The sequence below is a fragment of the Bombina bombina genome, chromosome 11 (assembly GCF_027579735.1).
Source record: "Bombina bombina isolate aBomBom1 chromosome 11, aBomBom1.pri, whole genome shotgun sequence".
Lineage (NCBI taxonomy): Eukaryota > Metazoa > Chordata > Amphibia > Anura > Bombinatoridae > Bombina > Bombina bombina.
In genome coordinates this window covers 17,430,269-17,453,273 of record NC_069509.1, presented here as the reverse complement: position 1 = coordinate 17,453,273, position 23,005 = coordinate 17,430,269, and the positions used below count along the sequence as shown (strand labels likewise).

Here is a 23,005-nt window from a genome sequence, read left to right as displayed (position 1 = left end):
TCTGTAGCAGGGCAGTCACCTGGGCCCAGAAGCGCCCCAATTTGGGACATTCCCACCAGATGTGCAGATGGGTTCCACGTCGCTCGCAGCCTCTCCAACAGTCCAAGGACCGGGTGGGATACATTTTGTGTAGCCTGGTCGGGACCCAATGCCACCGAAGCAAAAGTTTGAGGTAGAGTTCAAACAAATTAGAGCATCGAACTGCTGCAATTACGTCTTGAAGGGCTCGTTGCCATCTTCCATCAGGAGTTACCACCCCCAAGTCCCTCTCCCAAGCCACCACTGACCGAGTTTTCGTGAAGTGAGGCGTGTTAAGAAGGGTTCTATAATGGAAGGATAGAGTGCCCCGCAGGGATTTACCCCCCAACCAACTCCTCTCCCAATTGGTGAGAGTTCTCAAGTTTGATCTCCGGAATCCCCAGGACAGGAGAAGCGATACCAAACGAAGGTATTCGAAGCGTAATTCCCGAGGGAAGTCCTCCAACGGGTAAGTGTGAGGAGGAATAGCTAGTACATCTCCCCGGTATAAATCTGAAAGCAATCTGATCTCTAAGACCTCCCATCTCCCGGGGTGGGAATCCGGAAGGCAGTGTAAAAGGGCTCGAATAGAATGTATTGGGGAGGGATGCGGAGCCACCTGTTCAGAGGACCTCAGCTCTCTCCAGAGTTTCAGACAAGTTTTAATTATGCGGTTATGGATTGCACTTAAGACTTCAGCATGATCCGGTATCCAGATGAGCTCGGCCAGGGCCACGTCTGCTGGTAATGATCCCTGCTCTAGCCAAAACCACCCCGAGGAGCACTCTTTGGTTCCCCAGGCCGTGATATGAGAGAGCATGGCAGCCTTGTAGTATAGAGAAACGTTGGGGACTGACATACCCCCATGTCTCTTAGGCTTCTGTAGCTGAGCCAATGGGAGTCTCACATGACCTCCTTTCCATATGTACTTTGTAAATATGGATTGGAAATGATTAAGCAGGTATGCTGGAACGGGAACCGGAAGACACCGGAAAAAGTAGATCAGTTTGGGTAACAGGAGCATTTTCACTGCTGCGACCCTACCCGTCCATGAGACCTCCGCGACCCTCCAACCCGCGATCATCTGTTGAAGTTCTGTGAGGAGAGATCCATAATTATCAGATATAATTATTTTGGGGTCATGGGAGAGGACAACCCCCAGGTGTTTCAGGCTATCTCTAGACCACCTGAACGGGTATGCCCCTTTCAGAGTGTCAAATGTAGAGTCAGATAGGCCAAGGGCGTAAGCTTCAGTTTTAGTGTAATTAAGTTTGTAATACGTCAGGTTGGCAAATTGTGATAGAATTTTAAATAGTTCAGGTAGTGAGTCTTCCGGCTCGGTCAAAAAGATCGTTAAATCGTCCGCAAACAGCGCCAGAACTTGCGGAATGTCATGTAACACCAGGGGATGAATAGCAGAGGTCGCCCGAAGTTTGGCGGCCAGGCGCTCCATCATCAGAGCGAATAGAAGTGGGGACAGGGGACACCCCTGTCTCGTACCATTCTTAATCGCAAAGGACCTAGAAACGAAACCTATTCCTCTCACCCTAGCAGATGGGTCCGAGTAAAGAGCCATGACCGCCTTAATAAAAGCGTGAGGGAAGCCGAAGGATCGCAGGACCTCCACCATTTTTCAGCATCGAGTGACAGGGTAACCAGTGGGATCTGGAGAGCAGTAGATTCAAAGAAGATATTCAATAGACGCCGGGTGTTGTCCGAGCCCTGACGTCCCGGAGTGAACCCTACCTGGTCTGGGTGTACCAGAACCGGGAGGATTTTGTTCAATCTGGATGCCAAAATTTTCGCAAATAGTTTCACATCGCCATTGATGAGAGATATTGGGCGATAGCTCTCGCAGAACTCAGGGTTTTTTCCTGGTTTGGGGATGGTTATAATTGATGCCTCCAAAAACTCCAGAGGAAACTTGCCCGTAGTCATTGCTTCCCCGAACGCCCGGGCAAGAAGAGGACCGAGTTGGCCTACAAATTTTTTATAAAACATGGCATCAAACCCGTCAGGCCCTGGAGATTTATGAGGCTTAAGATTCTTTATCGTCGTTGCTATCTCTTCTACCGTAATGGGAGCGGTCAGAGATTCTATCGTGTCCTCAGGGACCTTTGGCAGCTGGAGTTCACGAAGGAACTCTGAAATGGCTGATACTGGTGCGAAACTCGCGGAGGGATCATTGGAGATCTGGTACAGTTCGCTGTAATAGTCAGCAAAAGCTTCCCCAATGTCATTGGGAGAGTAGAATTTTCGATTGTTTCTCGAGATGTATGCTATTTTACTTAGTAGAGTTTTTTGTTGGAGTTTATGGGCCAGGAGCTTGTCCACCCTGTCTCCTTTGTGGTAGTACCTCTGCTTCAGGTAGTAGAGTCCTCTCTGAACCCTTTCCATTTCCCGGATTTCTATCTGTTTTTTAAGAGCCTGAACTTTCCTTACCAAAGAGTCCGATCTGAGGCCCCTGAGCTGAGCCCTGGAGAGAGTGTAGTCATGATACAGGTGAGCCAAGCTGGCTCCTCTGAGCCGTTTGGACTCCGAAGACTTTTGGATGAAGAGTCCGCGGAGGAAGGCCTTAAGCGTCGCCCACAGAGTTAGAGCTGATATGGAGCCAGTGTCATTTGCACAGAGGAACTCCTCAATTTCCTTCTGCCAGAGAGGGATCTGTGGATCCGCAAGAAGATACTCCGGGAGGCGCCAGGAGTATCCACCGCTCCTGGAGGAAGACAAAGTGAAGGACACGACCACTGCATCGTGGTCTGACCATGCGCAAGGCACAATCCTCGCCTCCGCCACTGTGGGTAGCGTCCTCGAATGGCAGAAGACATAATCAAGCCTCGAGAAAGACCGGGACGGGGCTGAGTAGTAAGTATAATCATCCACGTCTGGATGCAAAGCCCTCCAGACATCATGATACGAATATTGAGTTATGGCATTTCTAAAGAGGCTAGAGTAGTGTTCCTCTCCCTGTTGTGGGGGGTTCCCTCTCTGTGACTTTCGATCTCTGGTCGGGTCCCAGACCAGGTTACAATCTCCGCCTATGATAACCTGTCCTTCCCCCAGTCGGTTCACCCTCCCAAGAAGGTGGTTGAGGAATTTGGTTTGGTTGACATTGGGGGAATATAGCGCTACCAAGGTAAGCAGGATATTATCCAGCCGACAAACACAGATTATATATCTGCCCGAGGGGTCTAACTCCAGGTATACAGGTTCATAGGAGACCTGTCTACCAATTAGAATAGTAACTCCCCTGGCCTTTTTGTGAAAGGTTGAGGATAAGCAGATTGGGAAGTCCTTAGGGCGAAACACAGCTGCCCTCGGTCCCATCCAGTGAGTCTCCTGTATGTATACAACATCCAGTCGTTGAGATTTTAAAAATTTGAGGAGAAGGCTCCGTTTGGTAGGGGAGTTAAGACCCCGGACGTTTAGTGTGGCGGGGGGGAAAGAAAGAGAGGTAGTGGGGGGTAGTCAAGATAATAGAGGGAGTAGAAAATGAACGCTGTAGTATGTTAGGTTCTTCGGGCTGGGCAGAGACTGCTTCACTCTGCCAAATAATGGGTACGGAGGATAGAGTTGTTTATCCCTAACCGTACCAGCGAAGTTAGTCCCCGGTTGGGGGGAGGGAAGGTCAGTGAAGGGGGGGGGTCCAAAGGGCTCCCCTCCACCACCGGTGCACAATGTATGAGTGTGTACCTACTTGGTAAAGGAGCTGTGGTCAAGTAGCTTAGAGGGTTAATGTAAGAGGCAAAGGGAACAGAAGAGCATGGGAAGGGTTGAAGTAGAGGGGATTAGGCAGGAGGGAGTAGAGGGTGGTCCCTTACTATATCATTGTTTCTTGTCATGTTGGGCGAGTATCTGATAAGATTGGAGATATAATAGTGATTCCCAATAGCAAGCCTGGAATTGGAAAGTAAACAGAAATTTCAAGGAGAGAGAGCATTGTAGAGGTACCTTTGTAGATGATCAAGGCTTCTGGGTAGGGGTACATTCGCTCCAAACTTACACTGTAACATCATATCAGACTCCAGATATCATCAAAGGAATTAGGGTAGCCCCAAATTCCAAGGGAAATTGACATGCATAGATAAGTTATACAACAAGTGGTGCTCTTAGATCTTAATTAATAAACATATAAAACACAATTAGGTACATGAAAGGCATAGGATATTTGTAGAAGATTCCACAATATAAAAAACATTGTGTACAGTTGCATACATTTCAACATGAAAAAATCCCATATTTGAATATGGTCCCCGGGGAAGGGGTTCACCATAGCCCTTTGGTTGCTTAAGTAATTGTAAGGGATAGCGCAGGTCTTTGTCAGAGAGCAGGACCTAGGGGACAAGGAGGGAGCTGGACTTAGACAAAATGGAAAGGAGCAGACGGAGTAGCGGGAAAGAAAGAACAAGGAAGTAGCTCTGGTGGGAGAAAGACAGGACAAAGGGGAGACCACGGTTAAAGGGAAGGGATCCAGGAGGAGAGGGAAGCAGCAGTGATAGAGTTGCAAGTTAGAAGAACAGGCGGGTAAGAGAAGTAGGAGACCCCTAGAGGGGAAGATTAGAAAGAAGAGAAGGGGGGGGGGCCCATCAGTAGGGGGAAGGGTGAACGATAGCAGCGCCAGATCTCAGGGGTCTAATGTATTTTTTGTAATGATCATATGCTATCCATATGATCTCTGGAGGAGTAATGAGCAACCTGTAATGGTAAGTTAAAAAATGGTGGTAAGTCACTGTGCATGGCAAGAGTGCCGGGGTCTTCAGAAAAGTAGCAAGCAGATGGGCGGGGAAAGGGAGAAGGGCCTTAGGGGAAGGAGAAGGGTGAAGCCAACAGAAAGAAGAAGGTTAGCGGAGAGAGAAGGAGGAGAAAACCAATGGCTAGTTTACGTTTCGGCTAACATTGGCAATATTCAGTGAGGACATAGGAAGGTACCCTACATCCAATACCTGCAAAATGAAGGGCACCATTAAATACCATACACTTCAAGCTGCATTCAATCAATCATCAGCAATTAACAAGGGTTAAATCACAAATACATGACCAAATTTCTGGCAGTGTCAACAAATGAATATTAAATCCAGGTGGCAGGGAGAGCTATGCAGCCAGTATGAGGTTAAGACCTGTCCAGGAGGGCCCAACCCAAAGTCAGGGGCCGATTAGCGTCCAGTTGACATTGGTAGTAGTCAATAAGAGCATAAAGTGTTACCTTAACCTAGGTATCTATCTTATGTAGAGCATCTGTAGCTACAGTAAACAGTGAACTGCGCTCAATCAACAAAAACAATTAACAGAGAGTTCAATCATTAGTACATTACCAGTCCTCTGGGAATGTCCTCGGAGAAGTAACAATCCAGGATCCAGATAGAACTTTTCAACCAGGCCAATGCTGAGGCACAGCCAGCAAGGGTCCATCCCTAAGTCAGGGATATTCAGTACTAACAGTAGAGAAGATTGTATCAACGGACCGGACCCTGCCGAGCCACCTCCAATCTGTCTGGGTTCCAGGCCTGGGCTCCTGGTCTCAGCGGAGGACCCACTCTGTTTGGGCGGGGAGGGTCACCCTCCGCATTTCCAGCGGGTAGATTCCAGACCCTTAGCAGGTCTTGAGCTTGTCGCGGGGTCAGAGCTGTGGCAGCTCTATGGATTCTATCAATTCTCACGTCATGTTCTCCTGAAGGGCCTAGGATAGCTCCAAACAGTGCTTGGGCATACTTTTCTAGCTCCTGAGGGCCTACAGACTCCGGAATTCCCCGTATTCTAATGTTGTTCCGCCTGGAGCGGTCCTCCAGGTCTGCCAGCTTTGCCTCCAAGGAAGATACCTGATCTGCCAAGTTTTGGGTATAGCTGACCCAGTTCGTGTGGTCTACTAGCAGATCTTCTTGTTTCCGCTCTATTATATCAGTTCTCTCATTAACTGTGACAATGTCTTTCCGCAGGTCATCGAAAGATCTCTCAAGCTTATCGAATCTTTTAGCAAAGGATTGAGTTTGCTGGTCTAGTAGGACTTTTATAGAGTCAATGGTGACCGCTTCAGACTGCATGCGAGATGGTGGCGAGCTCCTCACGCTGGCCCTCCCTTCAGACAAAGGAGGAGATATTGATCTATCATCATCCGAGATATCCGGGAGGGGGTCTCGGATGGGCTGGAAATGGTCGCGGACCGTGTGCTTTGAAGTGTGTGGGCCCTTAGACTTCCTTTTAGATTGTTGAGACATAGCGTTGCAGGATCTCTGACTGTAAGTATATTGGGAAAGAGACCCCTTTTTTTTTATCTTGTTTTTTTCCCTCTTCTTCTCTTCCCTTTTTTTTTTCCCCCTTTTTCTCCTTTCTCTTTCCTTTTTTTCCTTCCCTCTTTCTTTTCCTTTTTTCCCTTTTTTCTTTTCTCTTCTTTTCCCCTTTACCCTTCTCCCTTCCTCCCTTTTCCTTTCCCTTTCTCTCTCTTAGTAAAAGGATAGCAGAAGGAGACAGTCAATTAGGGGGGGTTCAGTTGGCACAGCTGTTTCGCACCGGTGGAGAGGGGTGCCGTAATGCCTAGCACCTCATTGCCAGGCCAGAGAGATTAGCTAAAAGAGGGGTAACTTAAGCAGGTTTAGTTGTAGTTATGGATATAATCCTATCCAATTGAGGTATGGTGATGACTAGCTTCCAAAGTCAGCAATCTAATATGAGATGTGTCTCTCCCCAGGGAAAGTGCCACCACTGGGCTCAGGCGGCAAAGGGAACTGGGATATGACCTGCTCTAAAGTGGAGCAGGAAAGGAGGGGAAGAGACACAGTTTTTCAGCCTTTCCCTGTGCAACAGGTAAGTTTAGGAGTTGTAGTGCTAGGAGGAATCAGGGATGGTAAAGCAGTATGCAATAATATTGGTAATCCCTTGTTTCTTTAGGGAGATGAAGGGCACAGTTCCAATCCAGACAGGGCAAAGTCAACACCTCCTAGGCTAGAGTGTAGTGGTTGGTGGCAATTTTAATAGGGGGCCAAAGTGCAAGTATTGTGACCCATTAAACAATAAAACAGAGAGAGTATTTGCAGATGGCCATGTGGCAGGCAGAAGTAATTGACAGGGCACTGGTAGCATAGATGTCCATCAGTATGTTGGTGTCTTTGTATTGTTATAGGAATATTGTAGCCTTGGTGGTCTGATTAATGAGCAGGCGTGCCGGTCTCTTATGCCTCAGGTTAGCACAGGTCGTAGAGGCATGCATGATATGTCAGGCAAATGCGGCACTAATAATGCAGGCACCGGAGCGGAGCCCCGGCCCTCCGGTGCACAGTAATCTGCTAGTGTAGTGCTCCTGTCCCCCTCTATATGAGCTGTGTGGTGAAGTGGTTATGGGGATCGCCTATTGGAGTCTACTGACTTAGCACTCACCAGTGTTCAGCGACCGCTAGCTCCCCTCCACTATGTCGCGGTCCGGTGACGTCAGCGGTCAATGGCGGCCTTTCGCGCCTTTTTGCCGACCGGACCGACGTTCTCCAGGTGCTTGTGGCAGTGATCCCTTGTAGGTAGGTGTCCGGGGGGGTACCTCCAAGTACCCGGTGCTGGGGGACTGTGGTGAAGGACTTGAGGATCGCTTCTTAGGGTCCCTTTAAGGGTGGAAACAGTCCGGTCCTGTAGTATATGAAAATCTGTCAAAAGCAAGGCAGCAAGAGTCCCAAAGTGCAGCAAGTAGCAATAAATCTCCCCAGGCTGGATTTTCAGGAAAAATGAATAAAGAGACGTTATTTTTAGGCAAGTATTACTAGTTTATCTCAGGAGTTCTAGATATACACGTCTGCTCTGTTCACTGGCTAGCTCCCTTCAGACATTGTTTTGAATTTTAACTTTCTCATATTTTTATTGGGGCTACCATTATTATTGCCTCTGTATCATTTTATATTCAGTGTTTTTATATAGATATATTCAATATTTAATTTGTACAAGAGTGGATCCACATCTTATTGTTTTTATTGTCATTTATTACCACTGTTCCCACCGTGGCATGTTTTATTCTTGTGTAAAGTCCTAGATTTACAATATTTCTAAATACACACTCTACACATTGTACAACACCTAGCCCATTTGAGGTGCTCTGAACACATTTATTTTCTTCGCTCTACAAATAACTGATAATAATAATAATTTTATTTTTGAGCCCTTTGAGTGTTGTCTATTGTTTTTGATTTGGCGTTCCAGCTTGCTCAGCAGTTAAGGCGTGCACCACACTATCAGTGTCTGAACTCACTTCCTCTCGCTTTTGCCTATGAGCGTTAGCTGTTCGCTGGAGCTCGAGAGAACCTGGAACGGCGTCTATATAATGAATGTTTTTTATTTCCCTGGTGATTTCCTATTAAAGAATTTTTTGAGACAACGATATTGTATTTCAGAAAACTTACAATGACATTTATAAAACATAAAATAATGTCAGCATAATCATAAACATGTATGTTATGTGTTCAGTTTGTTTCTATAATTATAAATGCATATTAGGGGATGGGTTGTAGGATTAAAGTGATCTTCTGTATATCAGGATGTAGAAATCACACTGTGATACTGAAATAAGACTCATGGGGAGGGGGGGGGGGGTAAGCCTAACTTTATTACTTATCCTGAATTTAAAGGGACATAAAACCCAAATTTGTTCTTTCATGATTTAGATGAACATATAATTTTAAACAACTTTCCAATTTACTTCTATTATCAATATTTCTTCATTCTCTTGGTATTGTTAATTGAAGGAGCAGGAATGCACTACTGGGAGCTAGCTGGACACATCTGTAAGCCAATGATAAGAGGCATATACATGCAGCCTTCAATAAATAGTGATCCCTCATCTACTGTCTACCTAGGTACACTTTTCAACAAATGATACTAAGAGTACAAAGCAAATTAGATGATAGAAGTAAATCGGATAGTTCTATAAAATTGTATGCTCTGTTTGAACCATGGAATAACATTTTAGGGTTTCATGTTCCTTTAACATTTACTGTAGCCCTAACTCTAATCACAGCTCTGATTTTAGTCATTAATTACACATCATGAAGATAATAGTAGGTGACTAATTAATGATCTCCTATCGCATGTGACACACTTTAGTCATTAATTACACAATGCCTCAGTCCCTTGTCATGAAGATAATAGTAGGTAACTAATTAATGATCTCCTATCGCATGTGACACACTTTAGCCATTAGGAAATCATTTATCTATGGAAATACAGTTTTCTAATTTTCTCCAATTATCAATTTTTCTTCATTCTCTTACTACAGTATTTATTTATTTATTTGAAAAGCAGTAATGTAAGCTTAGGTGCTGGCCCATTTTTGGTTCTGCACCTGGGTTGCTCTTGCTTATTGGTGGTTGAATGTACCCACCAATCAGCAAGTAATATCCAGCGTGCTGAACCAAAAATGGGCCGGCTCCTTCGCTTAGATTCCTGCTTTTTAAAATAAAGATAGCAAGAAAACCAAGAAAAATTGATAATAGGGGGCATATGTATCAAGCTCTGAATGGAGCTTGATGCCCCGTGTTTCTGGCGAGCCTGCAGGTTCGCCAGAAACAGCAGTTATGAAGCAGCGGTCACAAAGACCGCTGCTCCATAACCTGTCCACCTGCTCTGAGCAGGCGGACAGACATCGCCGGAAATCAACCCGATCAAGTACAATCTGGTTGATTGACACCCCCTGCTGGCGGCCGATTGGCCGCGAGTCTGCAGGGGGCAGCGTTGCACCAGCAGCTCTTGTTAGCTGCTGGTGCAATGCTGAATATGGCGAGCATATTGCTCGCCGTATTCAGCGAGGTCTGGCGGACCTCATCCGCAGTGTCGGATCAAGTCTGCCAGACCTTGATAAATATGCCCCTAGGAGTAAATTAAAAAGTTGCTTAAATTTCTTCTCTATCTGAATCATGGAAGAAAATAATTTTGGTTTAGTGTCTCTTTAATTGCTGTACTATTTTCCTGCCTTTCATCAAACCTAGCAGCGGCTTGTTAAATACAATGAGGTCTTTGTAAAAAGTGAAAATGAATAAACTATCACATTGTTTGTGTAAGCTCCACTGAGAGTATTGTATGTGTGGAATATTAATGACTGCTGCAGATTTAATATGCAGGACCAAATAATAGAGATAAGATTCATTCTTCTGGGTACAAATTTAGCTTTCCTGAGGATTAATCATTTGCAGCAAATGGGGAATAATTTAGAGTGTTTTTCAAGGTCTCTAAAAAATGAAACTAATAAAATGTAGACTTGTGATTGTTACAAACAATACCTGCATATTTGATTAGTCTTAATAACTAGGGATGGGTGAATGTTTAAATTTCCGAATTCGAATGTAGAACGAATATTCAAATTACAAATCCGAATGTTGATATGAACAAATATTCTTAAAAATTCTATAATCAAATGCTATTTACAGTTTTCGAATGTCACTTTCGAAATCGAATGTTTATAATTAGATCGAATGTCCACATTCGAAATTTCGAATTTAACATTCTATTTAACAAATACTATTCAGAAGTTCAATAGTTCTTGTGGTAGGGAATCTAGTAAATTGATACATAATAGATGCAAATATATCAATTTGAATGTTTCTATTTCGATTGAATATTGCATAATTCGAATATTACATTTAAAGAAAGCATTATAGAAATACTATTACAAACATATAAATTCGACTTTTTCTAAACAAATATTTTCAAATGTAATCGTAAAATTCGAAACCGAGCATTTGAAAATCGAATATTAGAATGTTAAGTCAACATTTGAAATTCGCTTCGAAAGAACGAATGTGTCAAAATTAGTTTCATTTTTCGAATGTTGCGAAACATTCGCACATCCTTATTAATAACCTAGTAAAACTGCTCTATGAACTATTTTACCAAGTCCACATACAGACTAAGCTGTATTTTATTATTTATAGGTAAACGCTGCAAATTAGTTCAGTTGTCTTATTTCCAAAATTACAATTCCATATATAATTAGAGGACTTATAGCAAGCACTGATGATCCCTTATATAGAAACTCCCTCATATACTGTACAAGAAGACGCTAATATTCACACTTAGGGCGATATTACAAGTGGCGCGTTTTTTTTGCGTACGCGAAAACACCACTAGGATTTTCTTTTTTGCACTTTTTAGGGTTGCATTCGTATTACAAGTTCCAAAAAAACGTTTTTTGCTCTAGCGTTAACCGGAATTGTGCGAAAAAACAAATGTAAGTTTTTGCATGCGCGTGCATTTATTCTCCCATAGAGATCAATGGAGAAAAAAAGTGAAAAAAAAACCTTACACCCGAGATCGCACAAATGCCCTTGCCTTTTTGCATTACCCATAGAAGTCAATGGAAAAATTGTTGGAAAAAAACACACATTGCTCAAACAACATAGTATATTTGCATTAGCAAATGTGAAATATTTACAGTAAATACATAGTTAAAATCTTTATTAAATATGAGTATTGCATAAATATGTTTTATCATATTTTCATCTGATTAATGGCACAGGGATATAATTCACTTATATGTATGTTTATATGTGTGTACATATATATTAATGTTTTCATATGTGTGTATATGTCTGTAAATAAATATACATACATTAATATTTATGTACACATATATAGACATATATATATATTGTATATACACACAAACGTTTAACAGTGTATATTTATGTGTCTCATTGTTGCAGCCTTTTTTTTTTCAAACATCCGAGATCTCACATCTTTGACTTCTTACAACTTTTTTTTGAAATATTTTTATTAGACAGTGTTAATATGAGTTTAACTGTACTATGTAATGTATTTATTAGACAATGTTAATATGAGTGTAACTGTACTGTGTAATGTATTTATTAGACAGTGTTAATATGAGTGTAACTGTACTGTGTAATATATTTATTAGACAGTGTTAATATGAGTGTAACTGTACTGTGTAATATATTTATTAGACAGTGTTAATATGAGTGTAACTGTACTGTGTAATGTATTTATTAGACAGTGTTTATATGAGTGTAACTGTACTGTGTAATGTATTTATTAGACAGTGTTAATATGTGTGTAACTGTACTGTGTAATGTATTTATTAGATAGTGTTAATATGAGTGTAACTGTACTGTGTAATGTATTTATTAGACAGTGTTAATATGAGTGTAACTATACTGTGTAATGTATTTATTAGACAGTGTTAATATGAGTGTAACTGTACTGTGTAATGTATTTATTAGACAGTGTTAATATGAGTGTAACTATACTGTGTAATGTATTTATTAGACAGTGTTAATATGAGTGTAACTGTACTGTGTAATGTATTTATTAGACAGTGTTAATATGAGTGTAACTGTACTGTGTAATGTATATTTATTAGACAGTGTTAATATGAGTGTAACTGTACTGTGTAATGTATTTATTAGACAGTGTTAATATGAGTGTAACTGTACTGTGTAATGTATTTATTAGATAGTGTTAATATGAGTGTAACTGTACTGTGTAATGTATTTATTAGACAGTGTTAATATGAGTGTAACTGTACTGTGTAATGTATTTATTAGAGAGTGTTAATATGAGTGTAACTGTATTGTGTAATGTATTTATTAGACAGTGTTAATATGAGTGTAACTGTACTGTGTAATGTATTTATTAGACAGTGTTAATATGAGTGTAACTGTACTGTGTAATGTATTTATTAGACAGTGTTAATATGAGTGTAACTGTACTGTGTAATGTATATTTATTAGACAGTGTTAATATGAGTGTAACTGTACTGTGTAATGTATTTATTAGACAGTGTTAATATGAGTGTAACTGTACTGTGTTATGTATTTATTAGACAGTGTTAATATGAGTGTAACTGTACTGTGTAATGTATTTATTAGACAGTGTTAATATGAGTGTAACTGTACTGTGTAATGTATTTATTAGACAGTGTTAATATGAGTGTAACTGTACTGTGTAATGTATATTTATTAGACAGTGTTAATATGAGTGTAACTGTATTTTGTAATGTATTTATTAGACAGTGTTAATATGAGTGTAACTGTACTGTGTAATGTATATTGATTAGACAGTGTTAATATGAGTGTAACTGTACTATGTAATGTATTTATTAGACAGTGTTAATATGAGTGTAACTGTACTGTGTAATGTATTTATTAGACAGTGTTAATATAAGTGTAACTGTACTGTGTAATGTATTTATTAGACAGTGTTAATATGAGTGTAACTGTACTGTGTAATGTATTTATTAGACAGTGTTAATATGAGTGTAACTGTACTGTGTTATGTATTTATTAGATAGTGTTATTATGTGTGTAACTGTACTGTGTAATGTATTTATTAGATAGTGTTATTATGAGTGTAACTGTACTGTGTAATGTATTTATTAGACAGTGTTAATATGAGTGTAACTGTACTGTGTAATGTATTTATTAGACAGTGTTAATATGAGTGTAACTGTACTGTGTAATGTATTTATTAGACAGTGTTAATATGAGTGTAACTGTACTGTGTAATGTATTTATTAAGCAGTGTTAATATGAGTGTAACTGTACTGTGTAATATATTTATTAGACAGTGTTAATATGAGTGTAACTGTACTGTGTAATGTATTTATTAAGCAGTGTTAATATGAGTGTAACTGTAATGTGTTATGTATTTATTAGATAGTGTTATTATGTGTGTAACGGTACTGTGTAATGTATTTATTAGATAGTGTTATTATGAGTGTAACTGTACTGTGTAATGTATTTATTAGACAGTGTTAATATGAGTATAACTGTACTGTGTAATGTATTTATTAGACAGTGTTAATATGAGTGTAACTGTACTGTGTAATGTATTTATTAGACAGTGTTAATATAAGTGTAACTGTACTGTGTAATGTATTTATTAGACAGTGTTAATATGAGTGTAACTGTACTGTGTAATGTATTTATTAGATAGTGTTAATATGAGTGTAACTGTACTGTGTAATGTATTTATTAGACAGTGTTAATATGAGTATAACTGTACTGTGTAATGTATTTATTAGACAGTGTTAATATGAGTGTAACTGTACTGTGTAATGTATTTATTAGACAGTGTTAATATAAGTGTAACTGTACTGTGTAATGTATTTATTAGACAGTGTTAATATGAGTGTAACTGTACTGTGTAATGTATTTATTAGACAGTGTTAATATAAGTGTAACTGTACTGTGTAATGTATTTATTAGACAGTGTTAATATGAGTGTAACTGTACTGTGTAATGTATTTATTAGACAGTGTTAATATGAGTGTAACTGTACTGTGTAATGTATATTTATTAGACAGTGTTAATATGTGTGTAACTGTACTGTGTAATATATTTATTAGACAGTGTTAATATAAGTGTAACTGTACTGTGTAATGTATTTATTAGACAGTGTTAATATGAGTGTAACTATACTGTGTAATGTATTTATTAGACAGTGTTAATATGAGTGTAACTGTACTGTGTAATATATTTATTAGACAGTGTTAATATAAGTGTAACTGTACTGTGTAATGTATTTATTAGACAGTGTTAATATGAGTGTAACTATACTGTGTAATGTATTTATTAGACAGTGTTAATATGAGTGTAACTGTACTGTGTAATGTATTTATTAGACAGTGTAACTGTACTGTGTAATGTATTTATTAGACAGTGTTAATATGAGTGTAACTGTACTTTGTAATGTATTTTTGAAGTGTTTTGTGCAACTTTTTAGTTTCTGAAAACAGTTAACCACAGCTCTGAAATTGCGGTAAAATTTGAAGTGTAAAGGGCGATAGCACTTAACTTGTAATATCAGCTAAATGAAAATGTCTCTCAATAACACCATTTGCACCTCACCTCTCTAGCTCTTAATCATTTACATAAATGTTCACTTTTCATTCATCTTTGAGGGGATTTTTCTCAAAGCGGTTTTCATTTCTGTGTTTCTCAGGCTATAAATCAGAGGGTTAATTGCTGGAATAACAATGCAGTAGAAGAGAGATATCAACCTATCTTTGCTAGTAGAGGGATGTGTCCCCAAACGTAGATATTCCAACATTGCTGTGCCGTAGAACAGGAACACAGACATCAAGTGAGAGGCACATGTAGAGAAGGCTTTATGGCGACCATCTGCAGAGCTTATGAGGAGTATGCAGGACAGGATTTTCATATAGGAGCAAATAATGAGTAAGAAAGGTATCACAGCTCCTAGCGTACAAGCAATAAATACTGATAGTTCATTGATTAATGTGTCCACACAGGCCAGCTTGAGCAGAGGGGGGATATCACAAAAGAAATGAGCAATTTGATTAGAACCACAGAAGGGCAGGATAAAGATGAAGGTGGTTTGTCCTGAAGATACTAATAATCCAATCATCCAGGAGCCCATGGTAAGCTGGTAACATAGAGTTGGACTCACTAGAGTTGTATATCTCAGTGGGTAGCAAATGGCTACATATCTATCAAAGGCCATTACAAGAAGAAAAACACATTCACTTACAGCAATGGTGAAAAAGATGTACATCTGGACAGCACAACCCATAAAGGAGATAGATCTTTCCCTTGATAAGAAGTCCACCAACACTTTTGGGACTGTGACGCTGGTGAAGCAAAGTTCCATAAATGATAAATTCCTCAGAAAAAAATACATTGGGGTGTGAAGCTGAGAGTCCATTGAAACCACAAAGATGATAAGGCCATTGCCTAGTAAAGTAAAAACATAGGCTGAAAGGAGGAACATGAAGATTGTAGCTTGGAGCAAAACAGGCAAATCAGAGAAACCAAGGAGAATAAATGTTGTCACATTGGTGGCATTGTCTCCTTCCATTACACATTATAAAAAATAACCCTTAATTAACTTTTCTTAAAGGTTCCCGGGGAAGTGAAGGCCGATGCCAATTGCAGTTTATTTATGGTTGGTTAGAAGAATGCTAATTATTGTCTCCATAATTTACTTGTGCATTATTTATAAAAAAATAAATAGATAAATGAAAACATTAACAGATGGAACTCAGTCCGACTTCTCTTCCTGTAATATGAACACAATAAGCATAAATTTAACATCTAAATTGTTTTTAATGTTTAGTAAATAAATAATTTTAATTAATCTAAATTTGAAACAAGCTTTGATATGCAAATATATAAAATAAATAAATAATGTAGAAGGTTTAACTCAAATACAACAAATAGTACAAAAGTTACAAAAATGGGAAAATTCCCAGCTTAAACTTTATTTACCCCCTTATTTTGTGATATAAAATAATAACTTTCAATAGCAGAATTAAATTAAATAGAAACTTTGCTACAAATGTAAAAACAAATATTCATTTCCAAACAACAGCATTTTTGTTCTTCTTAATAATAAATGTTTATAAATCTTCTTTTTTATATATATGTAGCCTCCCTTTTATATATGTATCCTCTGTAAGTGTTGTATCAGATTGTATTTATTTAGTTTTAGTTTCCAAATGTATTAATAAATTCAGCAGTGCAGGTAACATAATAAGGAACAAAGAGGTTACATAACAAATGATGGAAATCGTAAGAAATCATTTTCTGCTGATACACTGTTATAATAAAGAAAAGTAAAATCCTATTTATTTATATTTTCAATATTTCTATACTAAAATGTAATAACAATGTAAATACATATGACCTGATTCAACCTCTAGCCTGTGATATTTAATTAATCTCTAAGGTCTTCTATCCAATGCGCTATTTAGCAACTAAGCAGTTTCCCTTCCAATTTTCCCCCTCTTTTGCTCTCTCTCCCCTCTTTTGCTTGCACTCTCTCTCTCTTCCCCCCTCTTCTGCTCTCTCCCCCTCTTTTGCTCTCTCTCTCTCGCCCTCTTTTGCTCTTTCCCCTTATTTTGCTCTCTCTCTCCCCTATTTTGCTCTCTCTCCCCCCTCTTTTGCACTCTCTCTCTCTCCCCCTCTCTTTTGCACTCTATCCCCCTCTCTTTTGCACTCTCTCCCCCTCTCTTTTGCGCTCTCTCCCCCTCTATTTTGCTCTCTCTCCCCCTTCTTTTTTGCAATCTCTCCCCCTCTCTTTTGCGCTCTCTCTCCCTCTTTTGCACTCTCTCTCTCTTTCTCTTTTGTGCTTTCTCTCCCCCTTCTCTTTTGAGCTCTCTCTCCCCGTCTTTTGAGCTCTCTATCTCCCTCTCTTTTGCGCTCTCTCTCCCCCTCTTTTGTGCTCTCTCTCCCCCTCTTTTCTGCTCTCTCTCTCCCCCTCTTTTGCTCTCTCCCCCTCTTTTGCTCTCTTTTCTCTCTTTTGCTCTCCCCCCCTCTTCTCTTTTGCTCTCTCTCTCCCCCTCTCTTTTGCTCCCTCTCTCCCCCTCTCTTTTGCTTTCTCCCCCCTCTTTTGCTCTCTCTCCCCCCTCTTTTACTCTCTCTCTCCCCCCACTCTTTTGCTCTCTCTCTCCCTCTTTTGAGCTCTCTCCCTCTTTTGTGCTCTCTCTCTCCCTCTTTTGCGCTTCTCTCTCCCCCTTCTCTTTTGCGCTCTCTCTCCCCCCTCTCTTTTGAGCTCTCTCTCTCCCCCCTCTCTTTTGAGCTCTCTCTTCCCCCCTCTCTTTTGAGCTCTCTCTCTCTCTCTTTTGCACTCTCTCCCCCTCTCTTTTGAGCTCTCTTTCCCCCTCTTTTGTGCTCTCTCCCCCTCTTTTGCTCTCTCTCTCTCCCCCTCTCTTTTTCTCTCTCTCTCCCCCTCTCTTTTGCTCTCTCTCCCTCTTTTGTGCTCTCTCTCTCTTTCCCCCTCCTTTGCTCGCTTTCTATCTTTCCCTCCTCTCTTTTGGTCTCTCCCACCTCTTTTGGTTTCTCCTATCGGCCACGCCCTTCACACGCGCTCCCGCAAGGTCATGCCTCCTCGCACACACCCGGCCACGCCCCCCACCAGGCAGCTTCCACAGTGCGCACTCCTCTGCTGTTCAAGGCTAGTTATGTTTGTCCTCTGCAGTCTCTACTGTGCATGACTGCATTTGACAAACATACCTGGCCTTTTATTATATAGGATTGTCGAGTGGACATGGTTCACTATAGTGACTATAGTGACATCGCTAAATGCCAGCAGCATACACTGTCAGTATTTATCATTGCACAAGCATTTCTAGTGAAATGCTTGTGCAATACTGCCCCCTGCTCACTGGCAGTCAACCAGCTGCTAGCAAGGGCTGTCAATCATCCGATTGTATTGGATCAGGATGAATTCAATCCGCCACCTTTTACGACCGCTGCTAATATTAACTTATGAAGTCAGACCGTCACATCTGAATGGGAATTTAGTCTTGATAAATAAATCCAGCTACAATTCAGAGTGACTGGGAAGGTCTGACCACACAACCATATGGCTAGATTACGAGTTTTGCGTTATGAGTGAAAAAGCTTCATAACACTGTTTTTTCACTACCGCTGGTATTACAAGTTTTGCAGGTATATCTGTACCGCACACTTTTTGGCCGTCACGCAACCTAACTACCGCAGCTTTCTAAAAGTCCTATTTCAATGGGACTTCCATAGCGCCGGTATTATGAGTTTTGCCTGGGAGGCCAAAAAGTGAGCGGTACAGGCTACAGTCAGTAGTTATGGGTTTTATGCTACAAAGCTGTAACATAAAAATAAAAAAAAACCTAGCCTAAGCTAAACTGCCAATAGCCCGTAAAAGGGCCTTTTGCGGGGCATTGCCCCCAAAAATCAGCTCTTTTACCTGTAAAAAAAATACAAACAACCCCCCAACAGTAAAACCTACCACCCCCACAAACAAACCCCCCAAATAAAATCCTATCTAAAAAAAAACTAAGCTCCCCATTGCCCTGAAAAGGGCATTTGGATGGACATTGCCCTTAAAAGGGCATTTAGCTCTTTTTCAGCCCAAATCCTTATCTAAAAATAAAACCCACCCAATCAACCCTTAAAAAAAAACAACACTAACCCCCAAAGATCCACTTACAGTTTTTGAAGACCGACCATCCATCCTCAACGAAGCTGGGAGAAGTCTTCATTCAAGCGGCAAGAAGTCCTCAACGAAGCCGGGAGAAGATGTGGTCCTCCAGACAGGCAGAAGTCTTTATCCAAACGGCATCTTCTATCTTCATCCTTCCGATGCGGAGCGGCTCCATCTTCAAGACATCCGGTGCGGAGCATCCTCTTCTTTTGACGGCTACTGTAGAATGAAGGTTCCTTTAAGGGACGTCATCCAAGATGGCATCCCTTGAATTCTGATTGGCTGATAAAATTCTATCAGCCAATTGGAATTAAAGTTGAAAAAATCCTATTGGCTGATGCAATCAGCCAATAGGATTGAGCTTCAATCCTATTGGCTGACCCAATCAGCCAATAGGATTGAGTTTCCAGTCTATTGGCTGATTGGATCAGCCAATAGGATTGAAGCTCAATCCTATTGGGTGATTGCATCAGCCAATAGGATTTTTTCAACTTTAATTCTGATTGACTGATAGAATTCTATAAGCCAATCGGAATTCAAGGGATGCCATCTTGGATGACATCCCTTAAAGGAACCTTCATTCTACAGTAGCTGTTGAAAGAAGAGGATGCTCCGCGCCGGATGTCTTGAAGATGGAGCCGCTCCGCATTGTAAGGATGAAGATAGAAGATGCCGTCTGGATAAAAACTTCTGCCTGTCTGGAGGACCACTTCTTGCCACTTAGATGAAGAATTCTCCAGGCTTCGTTGAGGACTTCTGCCCGCTTGGATGAAGACTTCTCCTGGCTTCATTGAGGATGGATGTCCGGTCTTCAAAAACTGTAATTGGATCTTCGGGGGTAGTGTTAGTTTTTTTTAAGGGTTTACTTGGTGGGTTTTATTTTTAGATTAGGGTTTGAAAAAGAGTTAAATGCCCTTTTAAGTGCAATGCCCATCCCAAAGCCCTTTTCAGGGCAATGGAGAGCTTAGGTTTTTTTAGATAGGATTTTATTTGGGGGGTTTGGTTGTGTGGGTGGTGGGTTTTACTGTTGGGAGTTGTTTGTATTTTTTTTACAGGTAAAAGAGCTGCTCTCTTTGGGGCAATGCCCCGCAAAAGGCCCTTTTAAGGCAGTTTAGTTTAGGCTAGGATTTTTTTTATTTTGGGAGGGGCTTTTTTATTTTGATAGGGTATTAGATTAGGTGCAATTAGTTGAAATATTTGATAATTTCTTTTTTATTTTGTGTAATTTAATGTTTATTATTTTTTGTAATTTAGTTAATTGTATTTAATTAATGTAATTGATTTAATTGTAATATAAGGTTAGGTGTTAGTGTAAGACAGGTTAGGTTTTATTTCACAGGTAAATTTGTATTTATTTTAACTAGGTAGTTAGTAAATATTTAATAACTATTTACTAACTAGTCTACCTAGTTAAAATAAATACAAACTTAGCTGTGAAATAAAAATAAAACCTAAGATAGCTACAATGTAACTATTATTATAGGTAAGTATTTCGTTTTAAATAGGAATTATTTAGGTATTAATAGTAATTTTTATTTAGATTAATTTTCATTATGTTAAAGTTAGTGGTGTTAGGGTTAGGGTTACGTTAGGGTTAGATTTAGGGTTAGGTTTAGGGGTTAATAACTTTAGTATAGTGACGGAGACATTGGGGTGGCAGATTAGGGGTTAATAAGTTTAGGTAGGTGGAGGCAATGTTGGGGGCGGCAGATTAGGGGTTAATAACGGTAATTTAGGTGGCGACGACATTGGGGGCGCAGATTAGGGGTTAATAAGTGTAGGTAGGTGGCGGTGATGTCGAGGGCAGCAGATTAGGGGTTAATAAGTGTAATGTAGGTGGCAGCGATGTCGGGGGCGCCAGATTAGGGGTGTTTAGACTCAGGGTTTATGTTAGGGCGTTAGATGTAAACATAAATGTTCTTTCCCCATAGGAATCAATGGGGCTGCGATACGGAGCTTTACGTTCCTTTGTTGCAGGTGTTAGGCTTTTTTTAGCCGGCTCTCCCCACTGATGTCTATGGGGAAATCTTGCACGAGCACGTAAAACCAGCTCAAAGCAGCGCTGGTATTTGAGTGCAGTATGGAGCTCAATTTTGCTCAACGCTGACATATTGCCTGCTAACGCCGTTTTTTTTAAAACCTGTTATAGCAGCGCTATAGGGAGGTGAGCGGTGGAAATAACTTGCAAGTTAGTACCAAACCGCTCATAACACAAAACTCATAATCTAGCCAATAGTCTTTAAAAATCAATCTAAATGTAAAGTTATAACTACCTGAACATCATCGCAATTGATAAGGCAAATAAGTAATACAAATCCCAGATGTGCAACTAAAGTTGCTGCTTGTATGAGTAGGGGTACCGCTTGGGACCAGCAGTGCACTGTGAGTCCAAAGTGGCACTTCTACTGTGTGTTTAACCAATTTGCTAAGGTTAAGCACACAGTAGAGCAGGGTCAATAGTTGCAAAATGAAATGCTCTAATGGAGAAGAGCGTGTCATTTTTTAACTATTATTTTCCCTTTATTGCTACAAAATAAGAGCGGATTCAAAGTAAAATATCCACAATTTATTCACGCTTAAAAACACAAAAATGCACATACTTGATGCTACTAAATACTGGGCTCAACAACATAAGTGTCCCAAAGTTGCTTCATGTGACCGGGTACTCCTTGTGCCTCCCTCTTCTGTCTCTTTACTCACTGTCCAAGAATCTGTGACATGTGCAGCATATGCGGCCAGGCCACCTTACAGGGTATATGGGTAACAGCTTGAAGTGATAGATCCTGTCTACGCATTTTGTCTGACCTCCTGCAGACATTGTCAAGACGTTTCCAGACAGCTGATCCTGAAACGTCTTGACAAAGTCTGCGTGAGGTCAGACAAAACGTGTCTTAGACATTGAGACTCTTTTTTTTTTTTTATAACTTTTATTGAAAAATTTTCATACAGTTACAAATGGGTAGAGGGAACAGACTTTACATAATATCTTGAAATGAGAGATGAGAATCGTTATAATAGTGCAATAGTCCAAACCATACAGTCTCTATCGATAGAGAGCAGTTGATATAATATTGTCCATTAGAGGTTTGTTCCTCTACATGAGGCATACAATAGATGTAGATGAAAATATATTCTATGAAGTAGCATCAACTATGCTTTTTATAAAATAAACATAACAACAGAACAATAAAATAGCATAAAAACAGTTGTAACTTATAATCAGTAGGTCATCCTCTGCGTAGAGTTATAATATATGGCATAATTGTAATTTAGACTAAAAGAGCCTGTTGTGTGTAATGGGGTCTGGGTTGACATATGTCTGGGGATGTCTTGCTTGGCACTATTTATAAGGATTAATAGGGCATGGTTATAATTTTTGGGTAATTTGGGGATAGGTTTATGTAGTAATAGGTTGGTAGGATCAAGTTGTATATTTGTTGAGATTAATTTGTCTATTTCTTCTAAAACAGAGGACCAAAAGTTAGAGATAACTGGGCAGGACCACCATGGATAAGGGTACCTCTTTCCCCACATCCCCTCCAGCATCTGTCTGAGGCATCTGGATAAATTGCTTTAAGTCTATTGGGGGGTCAGGCACCATCTTGATAAGATTTTATAATTAGTTTCTAAAATTGATGCAGATATACAGGGAGTGCAGAATTATTAGGCAAGTTGTATTTTTGAGGATTAATTTTATTATTGAACAACAACCATGTTCTCAATGAACCCAAAAAACTCATTAATATCAAAGCTGAATAGTTTTGGAAGTAGTTTTTAGTTTGTTTTTAGTTATAGCTATTTTAGGGGGATATCTGTGTGTGCAGGTGACTATTACTGTGCATAATTATTAGGCAACTTAACAAAAAACAAATATATACCCATTTCAATTATTTATTTTTACCAGTGACACCAATATAACATCTCAACATTCACAAATATACATTTCTGACATTTAAAAACAAAACAAAAACAAATCAGTGACCAATATAGCCACCTTTCTTTGCAAGGACACTCAAAAGCCTGCCATCCATGGATTCTGTCAGTGTTTTGATCTGTTCACCATCAACATTGCGTGCAGCAGCAA

The 23,005-nt window shown here is 40.0% G+C and overlaps 1 protein-coding gene across 1 annotated transcript; it reads right to left on the bottom strand.

The window, feature by feature from the left end:
* Window positions 1-14,877: 14,877 nt before the first annotated feature.
* LOC128641599 (olfactory receptor 10A7-like) lies at window positions 14,878-15,816 on the bottom strand. The gene has a single exon (XM_053694136.1). The coding sequence runs from the start codon at window positions 15,814-15,816 to the stop codon at window positions 14,878-14,880; it is 939 nt and encodes a 312-aa protein (XP_053550111.1).
* Window positions 15,817-23,005: the final 7,189 nt, after the last annotated feature.